The sequence below is a fragment of the Mytilus californianus genome, unplaced genomic scaffold, assembly GCF_021869535.1.
Source record: "Mytilus californianus isolate M0D057914Y unplaced genomic scaffold, xbMytCali1.0.p SCAF_3, whole genome shotgun sequence".
NCBI classification, from domain to species: Eukaryota; Metazoa; Mollusca; class Bivalvia; order Mytilida; family Mytilidae; genus Mytilus; species Mytilus californianus.
Window position 1 is genome coordinate 2,411,575 of NW_026262679.1, and position 26,333 is coordinate 2,437,907.

General features: G+C 33.7%; 2 protein-coding genes across 8 annotated transcripts in view; one reads left to right on the forward strand and one right to left on the reverse strand.

Moving 5' to 3' along the window:
• Nucleotides 1-715: 715 nt before the first annotated feature.
• On the reverse strand, nucleotides 716-22,890 carry LOC127733853 (NADH-quinone oxidoreductase subunit B 2-like). Of its 2 annotated transcripts, none has more exons than XM_052243267.1 (6): nucleotides 22,846-22,890; nucleotides 13,202-13,322; nucleotides 8,746-8,881; nucleotides 5,992-6,171; nucleotides 2,957-3,092; nucleotides 716-913 (listed from the first exon to the last, which is right to left on the reverse strand). In XM_052243267.1, exons 1-6 carry the CDS (start codon nucleotides 22,859-22,861, stop codon nucleotides 813-815), a joined length of 690 nt encoding a protein of 229 aa, XP_052099227.1. In that variant the 5' UTR covers nucleotides 22,862-22,890; the 3' UTR covers nucleotides 716-812. The 2 variants fall into 2 exon arrangements, with proteins under 2 accessions (XP_052099227.1, XP_052099226.1); XM_052243266.1 differs by lacking the exon at nucleotides 5,992-6,171 and adding an exon at nucleotides 6,236-6,415.
• A 34-nt stretch (nucleotides 22,891-22,924) lies between these two features.
• Nucleotides 22,925-26,333, forward strand: part of LOC127733838 (E3 SUMO-protein ligase PIAS2-like) — a 36,964-nt gene continuing 33,555 nt past the window's right edge. For all 6 annotated transcript variants that reach the window (XM_052243234.1, XM_052243235.1, XM_052243239.1 and 3 more), the window contains exon 1: nucleotides 22,925-22,948. In XM_052243234.1, the coding sequence (XP_052099194.1) occupies nucleotides 22,925-22,948 (24 nt within the window). The remainder of the gene's footprint in view (nucleotides 22,949-26,333) is intronic.

Below are 26,333 nucleotides of genomic sequence, written 5' to 3' on the forward strand. Positions count from 1 at the left end.
TAACTTTATAGAAAGTTAAGGACACGTACATTGTACTTCTTTAAAGTCAGACTCACTTTTGAGATGGAAACATTAACTGATAGTTTCATGAATAGACTTCAGAGATTAACATTATATATATATACAATATATCTGGAATATAAAAATGAGGTGTGATATGATTTCAAATGAGACGACTAACCACCAGAGTTAAAATAAAGTGGTAGCAATCAATTATAGGCCACAGTATGGCCCACTTTGGCTTAACACTGGGATTTAATGTATTTATTTGTGCACATTTGACCCCACCACATTTTGTTTCTGTACCAAGACAGGCTATTTGGACCATGTGTTGTTTGTGTGCACACATTAAACTGGTTTGATCCAACCACATTTTGTCTCCATACCAAGATAGGCTATCTGGAGTCCAGACCCTGTGTTGTTTGTTATAAAGTCTGATGGTCTATTACATTTTTTTAGGATTCAATTTTGGGTAATTGGTATGGTCTGTTGTTTCCTGTCCAATATTTTTGATAATTCCTGGTATTCTTTTTATGTATCGAGACATACTACTCCAATGTTTATGAATCAACCAAACAATAATTAAATGCACTGCGAAATATTGATTTTCTCACCTTTTCAATACATAAAACCTATCAAAATTTTATACCATTGCCCAAATTGCATACAAATGTTTCACTTTTGATGATATTTGTTGATCACAAACCAAAAATCATTAAAACAGAATAATTTAATTAACTTCAAATGTATCAAAGCACAAGTTTATCTGTATATAAATCAGTTCAAAAGTTTATTTACACAAGATTCCTGCTCTACTGTCTGTAAAAATAACTCTGTACTCGTGACATTCTCTTGATTTTCTTTTGTAATTGTAAAAATCCATACAGTAATGCCTCAGCTGTTGGTGGACACCCTGAATAAAGATAAACAGATTTACTGTTAATGCAAATTATTTCATGCTTATTAGTTTGGGAAGAGAACAAATAACTAATTAATACAATATGTAGGATTTTCAAATGTATGTCGACTGGGAAGAAGGACCTGCCAATTGAAAAGGAGAGTATTTTGTTATGCAACAGGCCAATAACTGAATATGGACCCTCAGAGAGTTTTTAAAAGAGTTCTTTTAATTTTATGCACTCACCCTATATGAGGAACAGGAATAAGTATTCCCATTATGACTGGACGTAGCTGCTATTTGTACATTAGACACAGCCAAAGGTACCCCACTTATATACAAGGATATCAAAGTCAACAATTGCTAAAAATTGGGAGACAAAAAAAAAATTGATACATGTATTTCAGAGGCAATTACTTCCAAACAAGTAGTTAAATTTTTCTCAAATTTTCAGGGTGGATATATTTTGTCACTTTATAACCTAGCTTCTATAGTTTTTGAAACAATGGCAATGAAATGATAAAATGGAAAAAAAGTTGAAAATCAACTTTTCAGGGGCAAAAACTCCTAAACAGGTAAACTTTTGCAAAATTTTCGGGTTAGATAGAACTTGTAGTACTAAACATTTTTATCTCTTCAAGATATTAGCAACAAGAGGCTGTCAGAGTGATAGCAAACTGGATTTTCCTGCAGAGGTCGAACCCTGAACAGTTGAGCAAGTATAGACACAACATTTTAGCTTAAAACAGCTCTGAATTTGGATTGTGATTGAATATTTGACACAGTATAGGTTTGTGACACAAAATGAATGTGGTCAAAGAACTGAAAAATTTGAAATAAGAAATTTACCTATTATGGTCCAATATCCAAAATCTAATAACATTGTTATCATTAGCATATCAAAGAACCCCAAGAATTCAATTTTTGAATTGCTGTTGAAATCAAACAAAAAATTTAATTTAGGACCCTTTGGACCTCAATGGGGTATCATCTAATTAATAATGAAAATAAATACAGGTTTAGATTCAGCCTTTCAAAGAACCCTATATATATTCAATTTATGTTGAAATCAAACACAGTATAATTTTGGACCCAAATTTGGACCAATCAATTACCGATTTTTCCTTCGAAAATTCGTTTAAAAACTGTAGTTTGGCCCTTATGTTCTATTTTAAGACATGGTGACCATGTTTGTAGATCAACCTTTTATGGTTTTCAAGTTAAATGGGCCAGAACAATAATTATACCTTCTCCCTGGTTTATATATAATAAGAGAAGCTATAAAACTTTATGCAGAAAGATGACAAGGTGTATTAAAAGGCAAAAATAACTACTTTCACATGGCCAAGCTCTAGCATGAAGCATTCATTTGTTAACCAATTTCCCTGTAAGTGTTCACTTCTATTTAAATTTGTTAATGAAGATTTTAAATAAATGGGGAATGTGTCCATGGGACACAGATGATGCCCCCGCTTGCATATCATATAAAGTTATAAAGGGACATAACTGAAGAACAGTAAAAGTGACACTACCCAAAATTGTACTTGATCTGAGTTTTGCGGTAACTAGTATCATGTAAAAGTTTCATAACATTTGGTTGAGGCAAACATAAGTTAGAGAACAGAAACGAAAAATTCAGCAATTTTTCCATTTGTAAAGGGGTATAACTCTAGAACGGTTAAAGTGATGCCACCAAAATTCAAACTTGATCTGTGTTTTGTGATAATAAGCATTGTGTATAAGTTTCATAACATTTGGTTGAGGCAAACTAAAGTTAGTGAATGGAAACGAAAAATTCAGCAATTTTTCCATTTGTAAAGAGGCATAACTCTAGAATGGTTAAAGTGACGCCACAAAAATTCAAACTTGATCTGTGTTTTAAGCATGGTGTATAAGTTTCATAACATTTGGTTGAGGCAAACTAAAGTGCAATTTGATTTCATTCTCACACTTTTTTAAAGGAGATCTGGAAGCAATTTCAAAAGATAATTGCTTAAAATATACTGGTTCTTGAAACAGGTACAGTTCTGTCACTTCTTCTGATGTAAGACTACAAACCTGGAACATATATATCAACAGGTACAATTCTATCACAGCCTCTGACAACAGCATAAGAATAATGGTAATATCCTCCCCCATTGGCACAACTTCCCATCGAAATCACCCATCGTGGATTAGGCATCTGATCATAAACCTACAACACAAATAAAACATTTTAGCAAAACTTCACTGGAAAGTTTCCCAATTATTGATTTTATGTTCAGCTAGTGATTAAGTGTGCTAAACCCTCTATCAACAATATTATTACAAATATAGCGCAAATACAACGAGGAATGTTATGTATTCAGTGTTCTCAATAAGTTTTTGAATAAGAGGAAGAAAAATAAAAGTAGCAGGAAATCATGAGGGCAGCAAGGCCCGAACCGAGCGTCGCAGGTGCGAGAGGGGGTGAGTTGGAGAGAGGGTATCCACCTTTCTCTTTAAACCAAGAAAATTTGGAAAATCTAAGATTGCAGGAGGTGGCATCTGGGCAGTTCTGAGTAGATTTTGACCTCTTATTCTTCATGTTAATTTATCCATTTTTAGTAGCTAATTTAAATTTTGGCTCAAAAAGTTGAAAATTAATGTGATTTTTTTTTGCAAATTTTATATGACATGGCTTGCTTCACCCCTTTCCATGTTCAATGTTCTTCTTATTGCAATTCTTTATCACTAAGGGCTATTCCAGAATTGATTGTATGGGGAGGGAAAGGCACTTTTTAGTTGAACAAAATTTTTCCTTAATTTTAAGTTTTGATTGGGAAAATATGTGAGGCAATTTTTTTTTATTAATGTGCCTTCCCCCTCCCCATACGGACATTTCTGGATTGCCCTTATAATTGTGTCTTCACTTCATATTATTTCTTAGTGTCTTGTATTATAGTTTCATATAGAATTCATTGAGAACATTAATTTATGCTTTATTTAGTCATTCAAAAATTGTTAAGATTTATATTTAGAGAAAACCAGAGTTGCCTTTGGAAACTGTCAACCTGCAGTAAGCATCTGACAAAATATGGCTAGAAAAATAATAAATTTTAAATCCAGGAAACAGTTTATCAGGTTACACTCAATCCTCTCTGTTGGTCAGAGGGTACAAGTTAAATCGGCACCTATCGAAAAAAGTTCAATCGGCATCTGATCAAATAGGCACCTATTTTAAAGTCATTTCTGCTAGTTGGTCAGTTCGGCACCAAATAGTAATTTTCATCTGATTTTCTGCTTTTAAATTATTTAGAAAACAAGAAAGTGTCCATAGTACACGGATGCCCCACTCGCACTATCATTTTCTATGTTCAGTGGACAATAAAATTGGGGTCAAAACTCTAATTTGGCATTAAAATTAGAAATATCATAGGGAACATGTGTACTAAGTTTCAAGTTGATTGGACTTCAACTTCATCAAAAACTACCTTTACCAAAAACTTTAACCTGAAGCAGGACAGACGGACGAACGGACGCACAGACCAGAAAACATAATGCCCCTACTACTATCGTAGGTGAGGCATAAAAATTGGGGTTGGATTTTAAATTGTTCAGTACATTGTTAAAAATAATCTTGTTATTAAGAAGTGAAACGTTCGAAGTTTTTTTTTTAACTCCTAGCTATGACCATGATGACTGATGTTTTGATTTGATTTGTTTCTTTTCAATTAGTTATCTAATAACTTATATCAATTAAATAATTAACATGTTTGGTGTTTTAACTCTATACAGGTAGTTATTGATGTTTTAAAAACTGAAATAAAAACCAATGAATCCATTACCCAAGCTGTTGTTTAATCATGAAAAAATAAGAAGCAATAAAAGGGCAAACTATGAGTCCCCGTCATTAATATTAACTGGTTAAAACATGCATAATAAATATCCAATACCTTGAATAAAAATATAGTTGCCCGAAGAAAATACAAAAGAACATGATTATATCATGGAAGTAATATTTCAATATTACTTCCATGATTATATACAATAATTAATTCTGGCCATCCCCCGTCTTTATTTTAATCGTTTTGCTTAAAATACCAAAAACAATACATATTCAACTTATATTTGACTAGGTACCGAATTGAGTATACCGCGTGCCGATTTAACAACATTAGCGAAGTGACTAGAATTCGTCAGATGCGGACTGATTTTACCGTGTTTTATTTTACTTTATACTTCGGCGATTATACAATAAAAACAATACATAAATGCACACAAGTTTAAATCCATGCAAGATACACTAAGCGAGCTTTCTTATATTTACTTTACTGTAAATCTAGCTCACGCCAAAAGTAATCACCGATTCTCTTCATATTTGAGTTTGTAATGAGCTGTCTAAAATATCCGCATCAGCATCAATCTTCATTTGTAGATTTTATCGCTTTGTTTCAAGTCTTTCAAATGCTCAAATGATTTGCAACTGGTTTACGTTTACTAGTATTGTATTATTTACGCCTGGCGGACAACTCGGAACCAGTTAGTAGAAAAAAGATGTACCACAGATCTCGACTATGCGATTTTCGCGTATGTCATATTTTTGTCAATAAATTAATAGCTGGCACAAAACACGCAATAGGCAGCGGATTTTGCCGGTTGCCGGCTCTTATTGAGAACACTGGTATTTCAGATATCATAAAGTAAACACTTTGTCATGTGACACTTGTATACTTGGGCACTCTAGATCAAATACAATTTATAATATGTAGAACATCTTCTTCATTTCTTCATGTATTCCCGACAAATATCAGATCAGACTCTAAATTGCATATTTTCTTTTTACTCTATCCTCATATTTGCCACTGGACATTAAGCAAACAACAATGAATCATAGATAAAACGTTATCAATTTAACTTGTAAGAGGTGTAGCTATTGTATTCAGTGTGTGAAATTCTCTGGAAATATAAGAGACCTACAGAATGGCTTTCTCTGCATTAGTAATTCATACTTTCATACAGGCTTGTTTTGAAATCATGGTAACCTTCAGTTCATGTTCAACCTAACTTCAACACTGATTGCAGCTTCTAATTAATCTTAAAAAAGGTAAATCAAACTGATAAATGAACCTTACTCTTCTGAAAGCTGGTGCCATTTTGTTCGTGAGTGTCCCTGCTACAATCATGCAATCTGCTTGCCTAGGACTAGCACGAAAAACTATACCAAACCTGTCCATATCATATCTTGGTGCAGCAAAATGCATCATCTCTATAGCACAACAGGCCAGACCAAAAGTCATTGGCCATATTGAACTCTGAAAGAGAAAGTCATTAATGATTCTGATCTCACTATTTCTCCCTACTAATACTGTATCTTACTTTTCGTAAAGCTGGTGCCATTTTATTTGTCAGTGTTCCGGCTACAATCATTACATCAGACTGTCGAGGACTAGCACGAAAGACGATACCAAATCTGTCCATATCATATCGAGGGGCGGCAAAATGCATCATTTCTACAGCACAGCAGGCTAAACCAAAGGTCATAGGCCATAAAGAATTCTGAAAGCAATTAAAGACATAGAAGCAATAGTAAGCATAATGAAAGCATTACAATAGTTATAGTTATCATGCTTAAATGCAGATAGAAGATATCATAATCATCAGAAGTTGATATTAGTAAGATGTTCACCTAGGTCCATGGCTTTCCTTATGAAATTCAGTCAGATTCAAAATAACTGATTTTCAGTTTAGTTGTGCCAAAGTAGCGAAACATTATATTATGAATTTAAAAATATTTTAAACCTTGCAGATCTTGTCAACTTGCATTAATTGCCTGGTCTATTGACATTTCTGTGTAAATACAGAAATCTTACTGAAAATGTAAAGGTCTATCATTTTTAGTACTTTTCTAACATCACAAAATCAAGATCTGGACCAAAGACTTGGGCCATTATCAACACCGGAATCTATTATATATTCATCCTTTTGTGTAGACAGACAATATAAAGGTGTTATGAAATATTGTGAAAATCATTTAACTTAACTACATATCATTTTTAGGATCAATATTAGTCTGAACAGACATATTGTTTGGCCTGCAATACAACTGCATACCAAATACCATTGACTTATCATAATTAAGTTGTTCCCTTTAAATAAACCTAAACACAAACATTAACTTGTAAACTAAGTTTCAAAGTCAATGAACCATGATAAGGGGTTGGGTCTAAATAATCTCCATGGAAACAAGACTTGCAAATGCCAATACATTTGCATACCAAATATCATTGACTTAATGTAAGTGGTTAATCTTAAACTGATCTAATCACAAATATTCTCCATGGAAATGAGATGTGCTTATGCTTGTACAACTTCATACCTAATAACATTGGACTACCACTAATGGTTCCCCTCAAACTGACCTAATCACAAACTAATACATGTAAACTAAGCTAAAGTTTCAAAGTCAATAGACCATGACTGAGGGGGCAGGGCCAAATAATCTCCATGGAAATGAGATGTGACAATGCTAATACAACTGCATACCGGTGGTTCACCACAAACATGACCTAATAACAAACTAATACATTGTTGACAACGCCACCGCTGGAAACAGCATACCTATGTCTTGCTTTTTGACTCCGCCAAGGCGAGACAAAAATCTTTAGATAGCATTCAAAAATTTGAACAAAAAGACAAAATGTAAAAGTATAACTATTACAGAGGTAGGTAGAATTATACATGCTAATATAAATAATTACAACAAGCCAAATAAAGTATAAAAAATAAGTAAGTAGTTTAAGCATTTCATGCTTTACACCAGTATAACTTACAAGTATAAGTAAAAGTTTTACAAGCAGTCACCTCAATAGGTATGTTTACAAACTGATTTTGTATGGAAGTACCTCGTAAACCAAAATAAGACAAATATGACAAAAACACAATGTGTTTTTTTAGTGTGTGAATCAAAAGGCAATTTTATTTTGGAAATACTGCTAGGAGCTATTAAACATAAAAAATCAAGCGTACTCAAATAATATTTTAATTAGATTTAAACATTCTTTAGAATATTAACTATGTCTATTTATTTTTTGTATATCTAATTTGTATATAATTTTTTCTTAAATAATGTTTAAAGGGAGATAATAATGTACTTTCTACACACAGTGAAATTTTTCTTATATCTTATTTTTACTACTTGTTATAACTGCATGTAATGATAAAAAATCTTTTGAACATTTTCTATAAAGAAATTGCAAAATGAAATGAAGACAAGCTATGTAAGTTTTAAGCAATATAAATGAAAGTGAAGCACGGCATTTCTTCCTTAAAATGTAATTTGATTTCTTTTTTGCTTAAAACATAGAAACTATACATTTAAGTCAATATTCACAGAAAAAAAACACATTTAAACTGTGAGCTATTGATCAATAATGATATAATAATTCTGTTAACAGAATGTTGATGAGTGATGTAAAATTGCATCATACCATATAGCATGCTCACATAAGCTAGATATCAAGTTTAGGAAGCTCCAATTTGTTTTCCTGAGAAAATTGACAAAAATATTATGGGATGGACTAACAGAAACACGAACAGAATCTTGTATACCTCTGTTCCTTTTGAATAATAAAAAAATTAAGTTAATATGATAGATATAAAATAAGTGTAATTATACTCATTAGTATTGATTTAACTGGAACAGATGTATCAGATGTTTACAGTATATCTATATTGGCATGATGATTTGATTTCAAATGGTTGCCTTTATTCATCGAAAACCTTGAAACAACACAATGTGGCAAATATTTTAGCCAACAAAATAATACAGAAAGCTTAAAAAAAAATTTTGCAAATATTTCTGGTCAAAAATTGATTTGCTTATATACCTTCCTGCACCATGCTACTGCATCATCAATTCGTGCTGTTACCCACTGTGCTTTTGAAGCATCTTGTAAACCGGGTGTAAATGGTGAGTAAGGAATGGGCTCTGTTATTCCTGGCCCTGTTAAAGGTTGTTCTGAACTACAAATAAAATAGTGAATCATGAGAAAGGAATGGGCTCTGTTATCCCTGGCCCTGTTAAAGGTTGTTCTGAACTACAAATAAAATAGTGAACCGTGAGTAAGGAATGGGCTCTGTTATCCCTGGCCCTGTTAAAGGTTGTTCTGAACTACAAATAAAATAGTGAATCATGAGTAAGGAATGGGACATGTTATCCCTGGCCCTGTTAAAGGTTGTTCTGAACTACAAATAAAATAGTGAATCGTGAGAAAGGAATGGGCTCTGTTATCCCTGGCCCTGTTAAAGGTTGTTCTGAACTACAAATAAAATAGTGAATCATGAGTAAGGAATGGACTCTGTTATCCCTGGCCCTGTTAAAGGTTGTTCTGAACTACAAATAAAATAATGAATCGTGAGAAAGGAATGGGCTCTGTTATCACAGGCCCTGTTAAAGGTTGTTCTGAACTACAAATAAAATAGTGAATCATGAGTAAGGAATGGGCTCTGTTATCCCTGGCCCTGTTAAAGGTTGTTCTGAACTACAAATAAAATAGTGAATCGTGAGTAAGGAATAGGACATGTTATCCCTGGCCCTGTTAAAGGTTGTTCTGAACTACAAATAAAATAGTGAACCGTGAGAAAGGAATGGGCTCTGTTATCCCTGGCCCTGTTAAAGGTTGTTCTGAACTACAAATAAAATAGTGAATCGTGAGTAAGGAATAGGACATGTTATCCCTGGCCCTGTTAAAGGTTGTTCTGAACTACAAATAAAATAGTGAATCGTGAGAAAGGAATGGGCTCTGTTATTCCTGGCCCTGTTAAAGGTTGTTCTGAACTACAAATAAAACAGTGAATCGTGAGTAAGGAATGGGCTCTGTTATCCCTGGTCCCGTTAAAGGTTGTTCTGAACTACAAATAAAATAGTGAATCGTGAGTAAGGAATAGGACATGTTATCCCTGGCCCTGTTAAAGGTTGTTCTGAACTACAAATAAAATAGTGAATCATGAGTAAGGAATGGGCTCTGTTATCCCTGGCCCTGTTAAAGGTTGTTCTGAACTACAAATAAAATAGTGAATCATGAGTAAGGAATGGGCTCTGTTATCCCTGGCCCTGTTAAAGGTTGTTCTGAACTACAAATAAAATAGTGAATCATGAGTAAGGAATGGGCTCTGTTATCCCTGGCCCTGTTAAAGGTTGTTCTGAACTACAAATAAAATAGTGAATCATGAGTAAGGAATGGGCTCTGTTATCCCTGGCCCTGTTAAAGGTTGTTCTGAACTACAAATAAAATAGTGAATCATGAGTAAGGAATGGGCTCTGTTATCCCTGGCCCTGTTAAAGGTTGTTCTGAACTACAAATAAAATAGTGAATCATGAGTAAGGAATGGGCTGTTATCCCTGGCCCTGTTAAAGGTTGTTCTGAACTACAAATAAAATAGTGAATGGTGAGTAAGGAATGGGCTCTGTTATCCCTGGCCCTGTTAAAGGTTGTTCTGAACTACAAATAAAAAAGTGAATCATGAGTAAGGAATGGGCTCTGTTATCCCTGGCCCTGTTAAAGGTTGTTCTGAACTACAAATAAAATAGTGAATCATGAGTAAGGAATGGGCTCTGTTATCCCTGGCCCTGTTAAAGGTTGTTCTGAACTACAAATAAAATAGTGAATCGTGAGAAAGGAATGGGCTCTGTTATCCCTGGCCCTGTTAAAGGTTGTTCTGAACTACAAATAAAATAGTGAATCATGAGTAAGGAATGGGCTCTGTTACCCCTGGTCCTGTTAAAGGTTGTTCCGAACTACAAATAAAATAGTGAATCATGAGTAAGGAATGGGCTCTGTTATCCCTGGCCCTGTGAAAGGTTGTTCTGAACTACAAATAAAATAATGAATCGTGAGAAAGGAATGGGCTCTGTTATCACAGGCCCTGTTAAAGGTTGTTCTGAACTACAAATAAAATAGTGAATCATGAGTAAGGAATGGGCTCTGTTATCCCTGGCCCTGTTAAAGGTTGTTCTGAACTACAAATAAAATAGTGAATCATGAGTAAGGAATGGGCTCTGTTATCCCTGGCCCTGTTAAAGGTTGTTCTGAACTACAAATAAAATAGTGAATCATGAGTAAGGAATGGGCTCTGTTATCCCTGGCCCTGTTAAAGGTTGTTCTGAACTACAAATAAAATAGTGAATGGTGAGTAAGGAATGGGCTCTGTTATCCCTGGCCCTGTTAAAGGTTGTTCTGAACTACAAATAAAATAGTGAATCATGAGTAAGGAATGGGCTCTGTTATCCCTGGCCCTGTTAAAGGTTGTTCTGAACTACAAATAAAATAGTGAATCGTGAGTAAGGAATAGGACATGTTATCCCTGGCCCTGTTAAAGGTTGTTCTGAACTACAAATAAAATAGTGAATCATGAGTAAGGAATGGGCTCTGTTATCCCTGGCCCTGTTAAAGGTTGTTCTGAACTACAAATAAAATAGTGAATCATGAGAAAGGAATGGGCTCTGTTATTCCTGGCCCTGTTAAAGGTTGTTCTGAACTACAAATAAAATAGTGAATGGTGAGTAAGGAATAGGACATGTTATCCCTGGCCCTGTTAAAGGTTGTTCTGAACTACAAATAAAATAGTGAATCATGAGTAAGGAATGGGCTGTTATCCCTGGCCCTGTTAAAGGTTGTTCTGAACTACAAATAAAATAGTGAATCGTGAGTAAGGAATGGGCTCTGTTATCCCTGGCCCTGTTAAAGGTTGTTCTGAACTACAAATAAAATAGTAAATGGTGAGTAAGGAATGGGCTCTGTTATCCCTGGCCCTGTTAAAGGTTGTTCTGAACTACAAATAAAATAGTGAATGGTGAGTAAGGAATGGGCTCTGTTATCCCTGGCCCTGTTAAAGGTTGTTCTGAACTACAATTTAATATTTTAATTTACATGATTTGTTTATCAGTTTTTTTACTTTAAATAAAACTAGAGAGGAGCAATCTATATGTATGAAATTCAACTATAAAAATCATAATATCTAAGAGTCCATTAAAATTAACAGTTTATGCATTTAATATTGGCAAGATATGAAAAATTAGCAGGATTGCAAAGCATTCAATCACGTTGTCAGACAAAATCTTTTCTTGCATATTTGAATAAACAGCTGCGCCATGAGCGCATGATACGCCCGTCGTCTTGTGTATGCAATAAGCATAAATAGTTTCTGACATACGGCGTGACATGCGAAAACCCCCTTTTTTTTTACAAAAAACTCAATATCTCTAAAATAAAATTTTGAATCAAAACCAAAAAGTATGCAGATCTTTAGATTAATATAACTAAGAAGTGTGTAAAATTTTAAGCAATAATCATATATCGTTTTTGAGATACGGCGCGACATGTGAAAAACCCCTCCCCCTTTTTTTACAAAATACTCAATAACTCAAAAATAAAATTTTGAATCATCACCAAAAAGTATACAGATCTTAAGGTTAATATAACTAAGAAGAGTGTAAAGTTTAAAGCAATAATCATAAACTGTTTATGAGATACGTCGCGACATGTGAAAAACCCCTCCCCCTTTTTTAACAAAATACTCAATATCTCTAAAATAAAATTTTGAATCATCACCAAAAAGTATAAAGATCTTAAGATTAATATAACTAAGAAGTGTGTAAAGTTTTAAGCAATAATCATAAATTGTTTTTGAGATACGGCGCGACATGTGAAAAAACACACACACCTGTTTTAGTTACTAAGTCCCGTAACTCAAAAAGTTTTAATCTTATTTTCACCAAAAAGTATACAGATCGTTTGACCATCATAAGAAACAACTATGTTAAGTTTCATGAAATTTGGATAAGTCATTCTCAAGTTACGGTGCGACATGTTTACGCCGGACAGACAGACGGACAGACGCCAGACATTTGTATACCATAATACGTCCCGTCAAAAATTTGACGGGCGTATAAAAACTAATAATAGTTAGCCATATTATGAGAATATATTTTGTCCACGAGTTTCTGTCTCATTACTGTATACCCAAGAACTCCTTTTAGCTCTCCTTATACATGTTGACTACTAGATTTTTGTTTCTTTAAGAGCTTTTGTTTACTCTAAACAATGTTTACAGAAATGCATAACCATTTTCTCTTGATAACATTAATATTGATGTCAGTAATTAAAGAATCATACACTTTTTGCTTTGGACACAGCCTAGATATTTTTAACATTGAAATTTCAGATTGTATATTTTTTCCCCTTTGAGTTACATTTTTTGTACATATCTTAGAAACCACACTCTCAGAGTAACTATATTGAATTTACCACTCTGAATATTTCAGTAAGATAACTTTTTGCATACCTGTTTGTTTCTTGAACAGCCTGTTTCTGTGAGCCTGCTGACCTACATACTGTTGTTAATGCAGTCGGTCTTCTTAATAACAGACTTAGTGCTGGGTTGAAACCACTCTTCAACAGCAACACTGAAAATAAAAACAAAGTATTCAATATACATTTTAGAGGTTGGCAAATTGGATTATGGATCCATGAAAGAATTAAGTTTAAAAGGTTTTTAGTAATTTGTGGAAACAAATCCCTGACTTAATAATTTACCATTTATACATAGATTATGTTCATTGAAAAAGCTAATATCACTACAGACATAGGAAACAGGGGCGGATCCAGCCATTTTTAAAAGGGGGGGGGGTTCCAACTATATGTCCCCATTCAAACGCATTGATCGTCAAGAAAAAAGGGGGGGTTTCAACCCCCGGAACCCCCCTGGATCCGCCACTGGGCAAAGTCAAGTAAATGAGTTGGATGATGATGGATGGCTGTTAAATGTCCAGCAGCAAATTCAGGATGAGAACATGTTAAGACAACATGAAATTGAAGCCTGCTTTGTAGACCATCAAACCGAGCCACATTTTTAATGTGCTAGTTCAACACAGGAAGATATGTCACCTTACCTGGACACATCAATCTTACTAAACTGATCAGTCTTTGCTCTTACTCCTGAATGCTGCATGTTACGGGGAGAAGCAGAATGGCGACTACTCTACCACAAGATCATTGAGGCAGTTCAAAATGTTGGAAATATATACAATATAAGAAGGGGACAAAGGAAAATCCCAGTCCAAAAACGGCAAATCAAAAATGGGAAACCAAACATCCTCTCTCCTGTCATAAATATTTGTATAGAGTTTTCCATGTGAAACTGAAATAACCAAATCTAGAGGATAAATATTTGTATAGAGTTTTCCATGTGAAACTGAAATAACCAAATCTAGAGGATAAATATTTGTATAGAGTTTTCCATGTGAAACTGAAATAACCAAATCTAGAGAAGGATAAATATTGTTGTCTATTTTAGAGTTATATTTAAAGTCTGTTTTGTCTTTTTTTTCATATATCCACTTAATCCCATTAGAATATTTTGTTTAAAAATAAAGATTTCAAACAAGTTGTCTTGGGAACACTTTAAAATTCACATTGCACAAAATCTCAAATGGGGGTACCGGTATTCATCGAACAATTTCAAAACTGCATTTGTTAACATCATAAAAGAAACTTAAGGTTAACAACTTTCTAGAACGTGAATAAGTTGCTAGGAAAAGGTATTTTTATGAACCTTTTTTGTAAAACATCACAAGAAAGCTCTTCATATTTGTTTACACATTATCATTAAAATGAAAGATACAAAATATTGTTGTAGGTTCCCTGCTGATTGATTGATTGTTGGTTGTCTACCGTCCAGTGGGTTCCCTGCTGGAATTGTAACTTATTTCATCATTACTTTTGGATGAATTGCGAAATATTTTGTATCAATAAGCACAGAAAAGTTAAAAATTTGTATATATATACCAACATTTCTAGCAAAACTATGTCTCAAAGTCCAAAAGAAATAAATTGGCTTCAGCTTATGACTTCATAGAAAGGGGTCACAGCAAAATAATACATTTAGCTGTACTAGAAGCCATAACTATTTGGATTAGACATGCTCTATGCTAATTTTTAAATGGGTAGGCATTATATTTGTCAACATTTAACACATTGCTTACATGTATGTTCAGTGTAAAAAAAGTAACAAATATACTGCCTTCCCATGTTAAAATGAATATAGAGCATGACATAAATGACATAAAAAATAAAATGCTTCGCTGGGCGCAGCTTGATATGACCGCAGAGGTCGAACCCTGAACAGTTGGGGCAAGTATGGACACAACATTCAAGCTTGATACAGCTCTGAATTTGGATTGTGATTAAATATTTGACACAGCATAGGTTTCTGACACAGAAAGAATGTGGTCTAAGAACTTCAATTTTTTTAATTTACCTATTATGGTCCAATGTCCAAAATCAAAATACATGGTTAGATTCAGCATATCAAAGAACCCCATATATTCAATTTTTGTTGAAATCAAACAAAGTTTAATTTTGGACCCCAACTTGGACCAACTTGAAAACTGGTCCCATAATCAAAAATCTAAACACATGTTTAGATTCAGCATATCAAAGTACCCCAAGAATTCAATTTTTGTTAAAATCAAACTAAGTTTAATTTTGGACCCTTTGGACCTTAATGTAGACCAATTTAAAAAACGGGACCCAAAATTAAAAATCTAAAAACACGGTTAGATTTGGCATATCAAAGAACCCCAATGATTCAATTTTTGATGAAATCAAACAAAGTTTAATTTTGGACCCTTTTGACCTCAATATGAACCAATTTGATAGCAGGCCCACAAAATAAAAAATCTAAATACATGGTAAGATTCAGCATATCAAAGAACCCCATATATTCAATTTTTGTTGAAATCAAACAAAGTTTAATTTTGGACCCCAATTAGGACCAACTTGAAAACTGGGCCAAAAATCTAAAATCTAAATACATGTTTAGATTCAGCATATCAAAGAACCCCATATATTCAATTTTTGTTGAAATCAAACAAAGTTTAATTTTGGACCCCAACATGGACCAACTTGAAAACTGGTCCCATAATCAAAAATCTAAACACATGTTTAGATTCAGCATATCAAAGAACCCCAAAAATTCAATTTTTGTTAAAATCAAACTAAGTTTAATTTTGGACCCTTTGGACCTTAAGGTAGACCAATTTAAAAAACGGGACCCAAAAATTAAAAATCTAAATACACGGTTAGATTTGGCATATCAAAGAACCCCAATAATTAAATTTTTGATGAAATCAAACAAAGTTTAATTTTGGACCCTTTTGACCTCAATATGAACCAATTTGATAGCGGGCCCACAAATAAAAAATCTAAATACATGGTAAGATTCAGCATATCAAAGAACCCCATATATTCAATTTTTGTTGAAATCAAACAAAGTTTAATTTTGGACCCCAATTTGGACCAACTTGAAAACTGGGCCAAAAATCTAAAATCTAAATACATGTTTAGATTCAGCATATCAAAGAACCCCATATATTCATTTTTTGTTGAAATCAAACAAAGTTTAATTTTGGACCCCAACTTGGACCAACTTGAAAACTGGGCCCATAATCAAAAATCTAAACACATGTTTAGATTCAGCATATCAAAGAACCCCAAGAATTCAATTTTTGTTAAAATCAAACTAAGTTTAATTTTGGACCCTTTTGGACCTTAATGTAGACCAATTTAAAAACGGGACCCAAAATTAAAAATCTAAATACACGGTTAGATTTGGCATATCAAAGAACTCCAATAATTCAATTTTTGATGAAATCAAACAAAGTTTAATTTTGGACCCTTTTGACCTCAATATGAACCAATTTGATAGCAGTTCCACAAATAAAAAATCTGAATACATGGTTAGATTCAGCATATCAAAGAACCCCAAGAATTCAATTTTTGATGAAATCAAACAAAGTTTAATTTTGGACCCTTTTGACCTCAATGTGGACAAAGTTGATAACGGGGCCCAAAAATCAAAAATCTAAATACATGGTTAGATTCAGCATATCAAAGAACCCCATATATTCAATTTTTGTTGAAATCAAACAAAGTTTAATTTTGGACCCCGATTTGGACCAACTTGAAAACTGGGCCCATAATCAAAAATCTAAATACATGTTTAGATTCAGCATATCAAAGTACCCTAAAAATTCAATTTTTGTTAAAATCAAACTAAGTTTAATTTTGGACCCTTTTGACCTTAATGTAGACCAATTTGAAAACGGAACCAAAAATTAAGAATCTAAATACACGGTTAGATTCGGCATATCAAAGAAACCCAATAATTCAATTTTTGATGAAATCAAACAAAGTTAAATTTTGGACCCTTTGGACCTCAATGTGGACCAATTTAAAAACGTGGCCCAAAATCCAAAAACTTAATACACGGTTAGATTCAGCATATTAAAGAACCCCAAGAATTCAAGAATAAAACCCCATTGAAATTGATCAAGAAATAAGCAATTTATACGAAGTATCTTCTTTTGCACAATACTGTGCAATTGAATATTTCTTGCTATTGTGCAATACTGTACAATTGACAATTTCTTGCTATTGTGCTATTGGATATTTCTTGCTATTGCGCAATACTGTGCAATTGAAGATTTCTTGCTATTGCGCAATACTGTGCAATTGAAGATTTCTTGCAATTGTGCAATATTGTGCAATTGAAAATTTCTTGCTGTTGCACAATACTTATTATATAATAATTTACACATCCTGTTTGGTGTGTATCTCCTACCATATCATTATTATTTGCTTTTAAATATTAATCAGAAATAACCAACTTAAAATGGAAAATTTTAAAAGAAAAAAAAAAGGAAAAAAAGAAAAAAAAAGAAAAAAAAAAATCCCCCCCCAAATTTTTTGAACCCCCTTATGATTCATCACCCCCAAACTCAATCCCAGCCTTCCCTTTGTGGTATGGTACCTTGCAGTACAATTTCAGAGAGATCCATACACTTGAACACAAGTTATTGTCTGGAAACTAGAAAAATGCTTATTTTTGGCCCCTTTTTGGCCCCCAATTCCTAAACGTTTCGGGCACTTACCCCCAAACTCAATTCCAGCTTTCCCTTTGTGATATGGAACCTTGTAGTACAATTTCAGAAATATCCAAACACTTACACACAAGTTATTGTCATGAAACTAGAAAAATGCTTGTTTTTTGCCCCTTTTTTGGCCCCTAATTCCTAAAATTTTGAGGCAATTACCCCCAAAATCAATTACAGCCTTCCCTTTGTGATATGGAACCTTGTGGTACAATGTCAGAGAGATCCATACACTTACACACAAGTTATTGTCTGGAAGTTACAAAAATGCTTATTTTTGGCCCCTTTTTGGCCCCTAATTCCTTAACTGTTGGTACCATAACCCCCAAAATCAATCCCCACCTTCCTTTCGTGGTATTGAACCTTATGGTAAAATTTCATGGAGATCCATTCACTTAAACTAAAGTTAGAGTGCGAAAACCAATGTGTCTTCGGACGACGCCGGACGACGACGACGACGACGCCAACGTCATACCAATATACGACCAAAAAATTTTCAATTTTTGCGGTCGTATAAAAACCTGTATAACCAAGCCAAAAGATCAAAATCATGGACAAACTACCGCCATTACCAAACAAACATGCAAAAGAGAAATCAGGAAAGCAGAACATAATTACATTAACAACGCCATCATTGAAGGAATGAATAAGAACAACACAAAACCTTTTGGGAAATCAAGGAAGCAGGATAACATTGGGGTTGCACCACTAAAGAGGCAAGGACAGCTCAAACGACAGCAAGGAGAAGGCCCAAATTCTACTGGAGCAATTTGCGTCTGTCTTCACAAAAGAAACAACACAAACATTACCAAAAACAAACATCAGGGTAAAAGAATCCATACATCAAATTACCATCAGAACAGAAGGAGTGAAAAAGCTGTTACAAAATATCAACCGATTCAAAGCATCGGGTCCAGACAATATACCAAACAGAGTACTTAAACAATGTGCTGAACACCTGGCACCTATACTGACACCAATATTCCAACTATCGGAGCCTATCCCTAGACAGTGGTACCCTACCAGAGAACTGGAGAAATGCCAACATCTCTAGCATCTTCAAGAAAGGAGATCCACATGCGGCTGAAAATTATAGACCAGTCTCACTAACATCAGTACCATGTAAGCTACTTGAGCACATCATATGCAGACATATGCTTAAACATCTTGAAAAGCATAAATATTGACTTCTCTAAACCATGGCTTCAGATCTGGATATTCCTGTGAGAACCAACTTGCCATCACAATCCACGACATGCTCCAGTCATACAACAAAGGAAACCAGGTAGACATTGCGATTCTGGATTTTTCGAAGGCATTTGATACTGTACCTCATGAACGACTCCTGCACAAAATAAACCAATATGGAATTAGAGGAAATATCCACAAATGGCTAACTTCGTTCCTAACTGAATGAAAAATGTGAGTCCAACTTGAAGGAGTACACTCAAGTACTGCTTCAGTTGAATCTGGAGTCCCCCAAGGAACAGTGCTAGGACCCATCCTCTTTTTGTGTCACATAAATTATCTACCAGATGCAGTAAACTTGTCAGTCTGAATATTTGCAAACAGTGTTTGCTGTACAGGGAAATCAAAAACCAAAATGACCACAACAAAGTACAAGAGGACCTCAAATCACTGGAAAAATGGGCCGATGACTGGGGTATGTGCTTCAACTCCAAAAAATGCTATATGCTAAGTTTAAAAATAAACTGCTTCACTGAGCGCAGAGGTCCAACCCTGTACAGTTGGGGCAAAAATGGACACAATATTCAAGCTTGATACAGGTCTGAATTTGGATTGTAATTAAATATTTGACATATTATAGGTTTCTGAATAAATGTAGTCAAAGAACTTGAAATTGGTTATATCAATTGAATTTATATTCAATTAAAGATTTTTTGCTGTTGTGCAATACACTGTGCTGTTGCGCAATACTTAGTAAATCTGTTGTCAGACTATAAACAAATGAAATCTTATAAATCGGAAACATAAAATTGAAAATTTACAAAAATCAAAAGGGAGCTTACAAAAATAGATATAAACAATTTACCAAAGTTTCATAAGTTATTGTCAAAAAACTGGAAAATCTCCCTTTTTGTAATAAATAAAACCCCATAAATCGGAAACGTATATTCTAAAATTTATAAAAATCAAAAGGGAGCTCACGTCGATTGAAATAAACAATTCACCAAAGTTTCTTGCAAATTGGTGAAATAGTTTTTGAGTTATTGTCCGAAAACTGGAAAATCCCCCCTTTTTTAATGAATATAACCCCAAAACTCGGAAACGGTAAATCCGAAATTTATAAAAAAACAAAAGGGAGCTCTTGTCAATAGATATAAACAATTCACAAAAGTTTCATGCAAATTGGTGAAATTGTTTCTGAGTGATTGTCCGAAAACTGGAAAATCCCCCCTTTGTAAATGAATAAAACGTCAAAACTCGGAAAAGGTAAATCCGAAATTTATAAAAAACGAAAGGGAGCTCACATCATTAGATATAAACGATTCAACAAAGTTTCATGCATATTGGCTAAAGCGTTTTTGAAGTAATGTCCAACATGTTGACGACGGACGGACGGACAGACATCAACGGTATACCATAATACGTCCCGTAAACGGGCGTATAAAAAGTAAAAGCCAGCTGTTCTACAACCTTAACAACCACTCGCTCGAACAAGTGTCATCTAACCCATACCTTGGATTACAAATACAGGAAGACCTTAAATGGAAGGAACAAATAACAAATACATGTAACAAAGCCAATTCCACGCCAGGTTTCCTTAGGAGAAACCTACAACACTGCCCTAGGGAATGCTGTAAAACAGCATATATAGCACTCATAAAATCTATTATGGAGTATGGATCAATTATCTGGGACCCATATACGCAAAAAGACATCGATAAATTAGAATCCATACAAAAGGGAGGGGTTAGATTTATCACCAAAGACTACAAATCAAGAGATGAAGGATGTTAACAAAAATGCTATTAGAACTTCAGCTTCCGTCACTTCAATCAAGACGTCAACAGCAACGACTGATTTTCTTTTCAAAGTGGTTGAGGGGAAGATACCAGCGCTCCCTCCGGACGACCTTATTAAATTCCACAGATCACACGACAAATAAGAACAACAACCTTTAATAACTTTATCACTAAGAACATTATTGACCAACAAGTTCGTAACAACAAACGAGCAGTCATAGTTCCAAATAGTAAGACCAACCAGTTCAAAATACTTTTGTGCGCACTGCAGTAGATTGGAACCATCTGGAGGACTCAGTAGTGTGCATCACTACAACTGAGGAGTTTAAATCAGAACTCCTAAGCAAGCGCGACTAACTTGTGCGCAGACCAACCTGTCACACAATAGCCGAAAGGAATCTGTGACATACCTGTCCAAATACAGATACAGAAATTGTCAAAATCAAAATATATCGTGGATAAAAAAATACGGTTTCACTAAAACCTGACATACCTCCAAAAGGGAGCTTTAGGGGCATGTCAGAGTGCAGTTGTTTGGTTTGCAAAACTGACATGCACATTGCAGCATCCATCATTTGTGATGGCTGCCATGAGTGGTTCCACCAAAAAAGCGTCAGCCTTAAAAATGATGTGCATAAGTTGCCATTCTAAATCAACTATACAATGTATATGCAAAGCAACAATATTGTAATATTGAATTAATTTAGAAAAAAAAGGTTTTCAATTTGTATTTTAATACATTGCATGCATCAAAATGCATTGACATACATAACATTATAACGCAATGTAACCATAGACACAAGTATTATTGTTAGGTCCTTGATTTATCAGTTCTCAACCTGAGTATGCATTCTGTCAATTAGTATTTAACGTTAAAGTAATTGTTTGTTTGTTATTGTTATGTTTTCAACATAAATTTATAGTACACCTTATCGCTATTTGGATATGGTATCAGGTTCCTTCGCGCCCAATACACGTTCGCACCTCACACTTTCGACCCTGAAATGTTTTTTTTTTTATTAATTTGATGATTGTTTAATTCTAATTATGTATGATTACTGCTAATTAGTATTTATACATAGCTAAATTTGGTATTATTGTTGTGTGTTTGAAAATCATGATTGTTGTTTTAACTTCCTTTGATGTAAATACTGCATGTATTTAGCTTGGTATGAGTAAAACATTGAAGATTTTAAATGAAAAACACGAATGATAATTGTTTTTAACAGCTTGGCCCCTTTAAGCTCACTTTATTTTGAAACAATGAAAAAAAATTAAAGCAATACATTTACCAAAATGTGATTAAGATTTATTCAACACAAAACAAAACGTTGTCAGAATCTCAATTTATTTCGAAATAATGAAAAAAATAAATTATAGCAATACACTTACCAAAACTCGATTACAAATTACTTTTTTAACACAAAACCAATAAAAAGGGTGCGAACATGTAGGGTGCGAACAGACTTTGGGTGCGAAAATGAAAGGGGGCGAACGTGAATGGGCGCGAACATGTTTTTGGGCGAACGGACCCGGATTCTTTGGATATCTGCACAACTTGACCTGAGTCAGAGAATCTGCGACACTTACTTTCCTTTTGATGTCCCGTAATGGCAGACAAATTGCAATAAGGTGTATCATTACCAGTGCCTTCTTAAGTTATCAACGACTTTATTTTCATTGTTTTAATTACTGACTTTCTCCTCTTTATACACAGACAACAGCCTCAAATTATTTACTTATAAAAAACATAGATTATAGAATATTGCTATTAAGTTAATCTGGTCTTTTTGTGATTAATACCCATTAACATAAAATAAATATATCTCCCCCTTTTTATTAATTTAGGTGAAAACGTTCGACTGTAATAAAATAAAGGCATGGATTAGGATGATCTATGTGTGTCCTAAAAGTGTGACAGTAAATATTTTTCTGCACCGAATGGCGACACTGTTATGATTCTGGTTGTCTGTTAAAAGCACTTTGTCCTTTAATGTTTCATAACCTACAATTTTTCCCAGCCATTGCTGTGTTTTTGGCGGAAATGAGGTCAACATTTTTTAGCGCTTGCGCATTAGATTAAACAAAATGGCGGACGCTGGAGAGCTCAAGGTAAGTGTCGTTCAATTTTTCTATCGATTCATAATTTTTATCAGAAGTAAGTGTATTTTAAGGATTGTACCGAATTCATACATGTGTGTTCTTTCCTGTAAACCTAAATTTGTATATATTTTCGCCTTCTAGATCAACAAAAAGAAGCTTTTATTTCAATATTTTTGACATCCTCGTCAACTAGCAGTGACCTAGATTTGAAAACAATGTGTTTTTTGGTCGATAATTTAATATCCCATGGAAAACGGGCGTATTATGGAGTTTGTTTGACCAGAACGGTTTACAATGATGATGTACATTGAACAGATATTAAATTTTCGAACAACTTTATTCACATTGAATGTTTAAAATCACGAAGCGGGAACATTTTATCGTCACGGCTAATAGATCCAAGGAGTGTCAAGGTCGTTCTATTTATAAACTATGAAAAACGAAAATATATATTTGTTTATGCACAGTTTAAAATTTTAAAGGGAAATTTCCAAGTACAGGATTTTAGCCTTCCTTCCTTTTAATTCAAAGCAACTTACTACATGTGTAGTGAAACTGATCTTGTTCGTTATTTAAACATAATATGAGGCAAATGTTACCTGTGAAAAAGGACATACATGTAGTATGTACATGTAAATTATATACTTAACATTTGAATTTTAAATTTATAAAATAGTTAAAATGAGATAATATTTAGTGCTAAACTACAGAAGGTTATTGTGCATGCATGTTGTTTGTTTTTCTGATCATACTTTTTGGTATTATCAAATTAAATTTACAGGAAATCCTATGCTCCTAAGATACACATTTATGGGAAATATACATCGTATGTTTCTCAAATACAAATTTTAGCCTCAGATCCTGGCTAACAGCTTGACAATAGAACTAGGTAGTATATAACAACATCTATTCCATTAAATGTATTGTAGGATACCATCAAATCACATTCTTGTCACATGGCAGAAGCTATATATGTATATATACTCATTAATATGTTGAAAATTACTTTCAAATTCATTAAAAATGCAATTTCAGTAATAATATAGCAATTACAATCCAGACCTTACTGATTTATGTATTGAATCAACTGTTTCTTTACGATCCAATTGATATTATTGATTGTTTGTGTTACATGCACATGTGCAATAATCCATTCGTGTTCTGCTTTGAAAAGTGATCACATACTGGAGATGCCAAATGTAAACGTCTCTGAAGTACTGACAGAAAGAATTTAATGAATAAACTCTATCTCCCTTATAAAATAAATTTATGTATTTTAGGGGGGGACGAAAAGTGAAGCGGGAAGTGGTAGAATATTGACTTTATTAATATAAAAATAAGAAGGTGTGGTATGATTGCCAATAGAACAACTTGACCACAAGAGACCAAATGACACAAAAGTTAACAACTATAAGTCACCTTACAACAATGAGCAAAACACATTACACATATATAGTAAACCATAAAAGGTCCTGGAATGACAAATGTAAAACAATTCAACAGTTCAAACGAGAAAACTAATGGCCAGGCCTGATTTATGTACATAACAATTAACAAAAAACAAATATGATATACAGAAACAAACAACCAGCACTGAATAACAAGCTCCTGACTTGTGACAGGGTTGAACATGTTTGCTGGCTCCAAACCCTCCCTCTAACCTGGGACAGTGGTGTAACAGTATGACATAAGAACAAACTATAAAAATCAGTTGAAATGGGATTAACTCATCAAATCCATACAAAGCACATAAAAACCCCAACAACACAAAGCACAGATCTTAGAATTCTCACAGTTACTGTGTCATCATCATACCTTTTCGGCAATCAAATATACAAATGTACACTGTATCTACTTAATTGTGGAAAATTGTACATGTATGCTCCATTATGGTGTAATCAGATTGAAATTGCAGGTAATTGTATTACTCTTGTGATGTTTTTTTGAACTTTCCTGAAAAAAAAGGAAAACCAGATTTCTGCACAAGTGCCAAAGACAAACATGACAAAAAGATTTTAGAAATTATCAAGAAACTATAATTCCAGTTCCCTCAGGCAAAGTTGACCTTAGATAAATGTGGCTATTATTTTAAGGTCCTTTTTTGGTCACATACAATTTACATGTGTACCTAGGTCTATATATAGCTAGCTCTTAACAGGTTTTGTTTCTTAATTACATGTACATGTATCCGGGGTTTTCAAATATTTGGGTTTGAACTTTCTGATTAAGGTAAATTCAGAAAAGCTTTTCTGACGCATTAAATAAATGAAGCCTTATTTTCAATTTTTGTCTTCTATAGACTGGATACATGTACATGTATAACCTTCCAAAAGTTCGCCAAATGAAAATTAGAAAAAAAAACTGTATATACTGTACATGTATAGATTGTGTATACAGTGAATTTGTAGAGTTGTATATACATTTTGTACATGTACATGTAATCATGTATCAAAATGTGTGGATGAAAAAAACAAATTCTGGGGTAGGTGATTTATATAATTCATATCTTTATGTTAAACAGCTAAGCTATCGGTCAATGAGTTTGACAAGGTTTATTTAAAATGCAGTTGATATTGAAACAAAAACTGTGTATTAAATAGGTCTGGGCCTAACATACAAATGTAGGCAGTATAATTTTGTAACAGAAGATGTCATTTAAACTAGTATGAACAAATAATTACTCTTATCTTTGTTTGTTATTGTAAATACAGGAGTTCAGGGGAAAAAAATTGTGTCACTTGTTAAAAACATCAAGTGAAACTCCATTGGTTTCAAATCGTTTGTGATAGCCTATAGTCTGCCTTATTTTCATGGACAACTCTTTCCATCATGAAGTAGAAGTTGACAATGCTTGAAGTTGAAAATGATTCTAGAACAAACTTCATGAGTGTTAGAATGTGTCAAAATCTCAAAAAATAATTTGAAAAGTTGTGTTTTACATTAACAGGAAACAGGAATTAAACTTGATGATAGCAAACAAATATTGTGAAAGTGTGGGGAAATGATTTAATCCATACTTAAGAGATACACTAAAGACTAAGACTTTAAATATTAAACAGTTCTGTCTAGTAAAATACTATTAAATATATATTCATCGCATTGTTTTGGCATGATTTATTAAGGTTTGAGGCACCTTTATTTAAAAAAACACAAATGACATCAAACGCCAAAAAATGGAACTTGTAATTACAGATTACGTTTTGTAGTTTATACATTGTTATGCATAAGCAGGTTTCCTACTGACTTGTACACTTTTTTATACGACCGCAAAAAAATTTACATCCATTTGTATATCATTCTATTCTACTATATTAATAATAGTGCAGTGCAAGTGCATGCTGGACACTCTTCTGTAATAATTCGATTTTTCTAATAGATTGGATTTGAGTAGGCA

Coding starts and splice junctions, on each gene's coding strand:
- LOC127733853 (XM_052243267.1), bottom strand. Junction 8,882..13,201: donor GCTGTTCAAGAAACAAACAG/GTATGCAAAAAG, acceptor TTTTATTTGTAG/TTCAGAACAACCTTTAACAG. Junction 3,093..5,991: donor TGGCACCAGCTTTCAGAAGA/GTAAGGTTCATT, acceptor TTTGTGTTGTAG/GTTTATGATCAGATGCCTAA.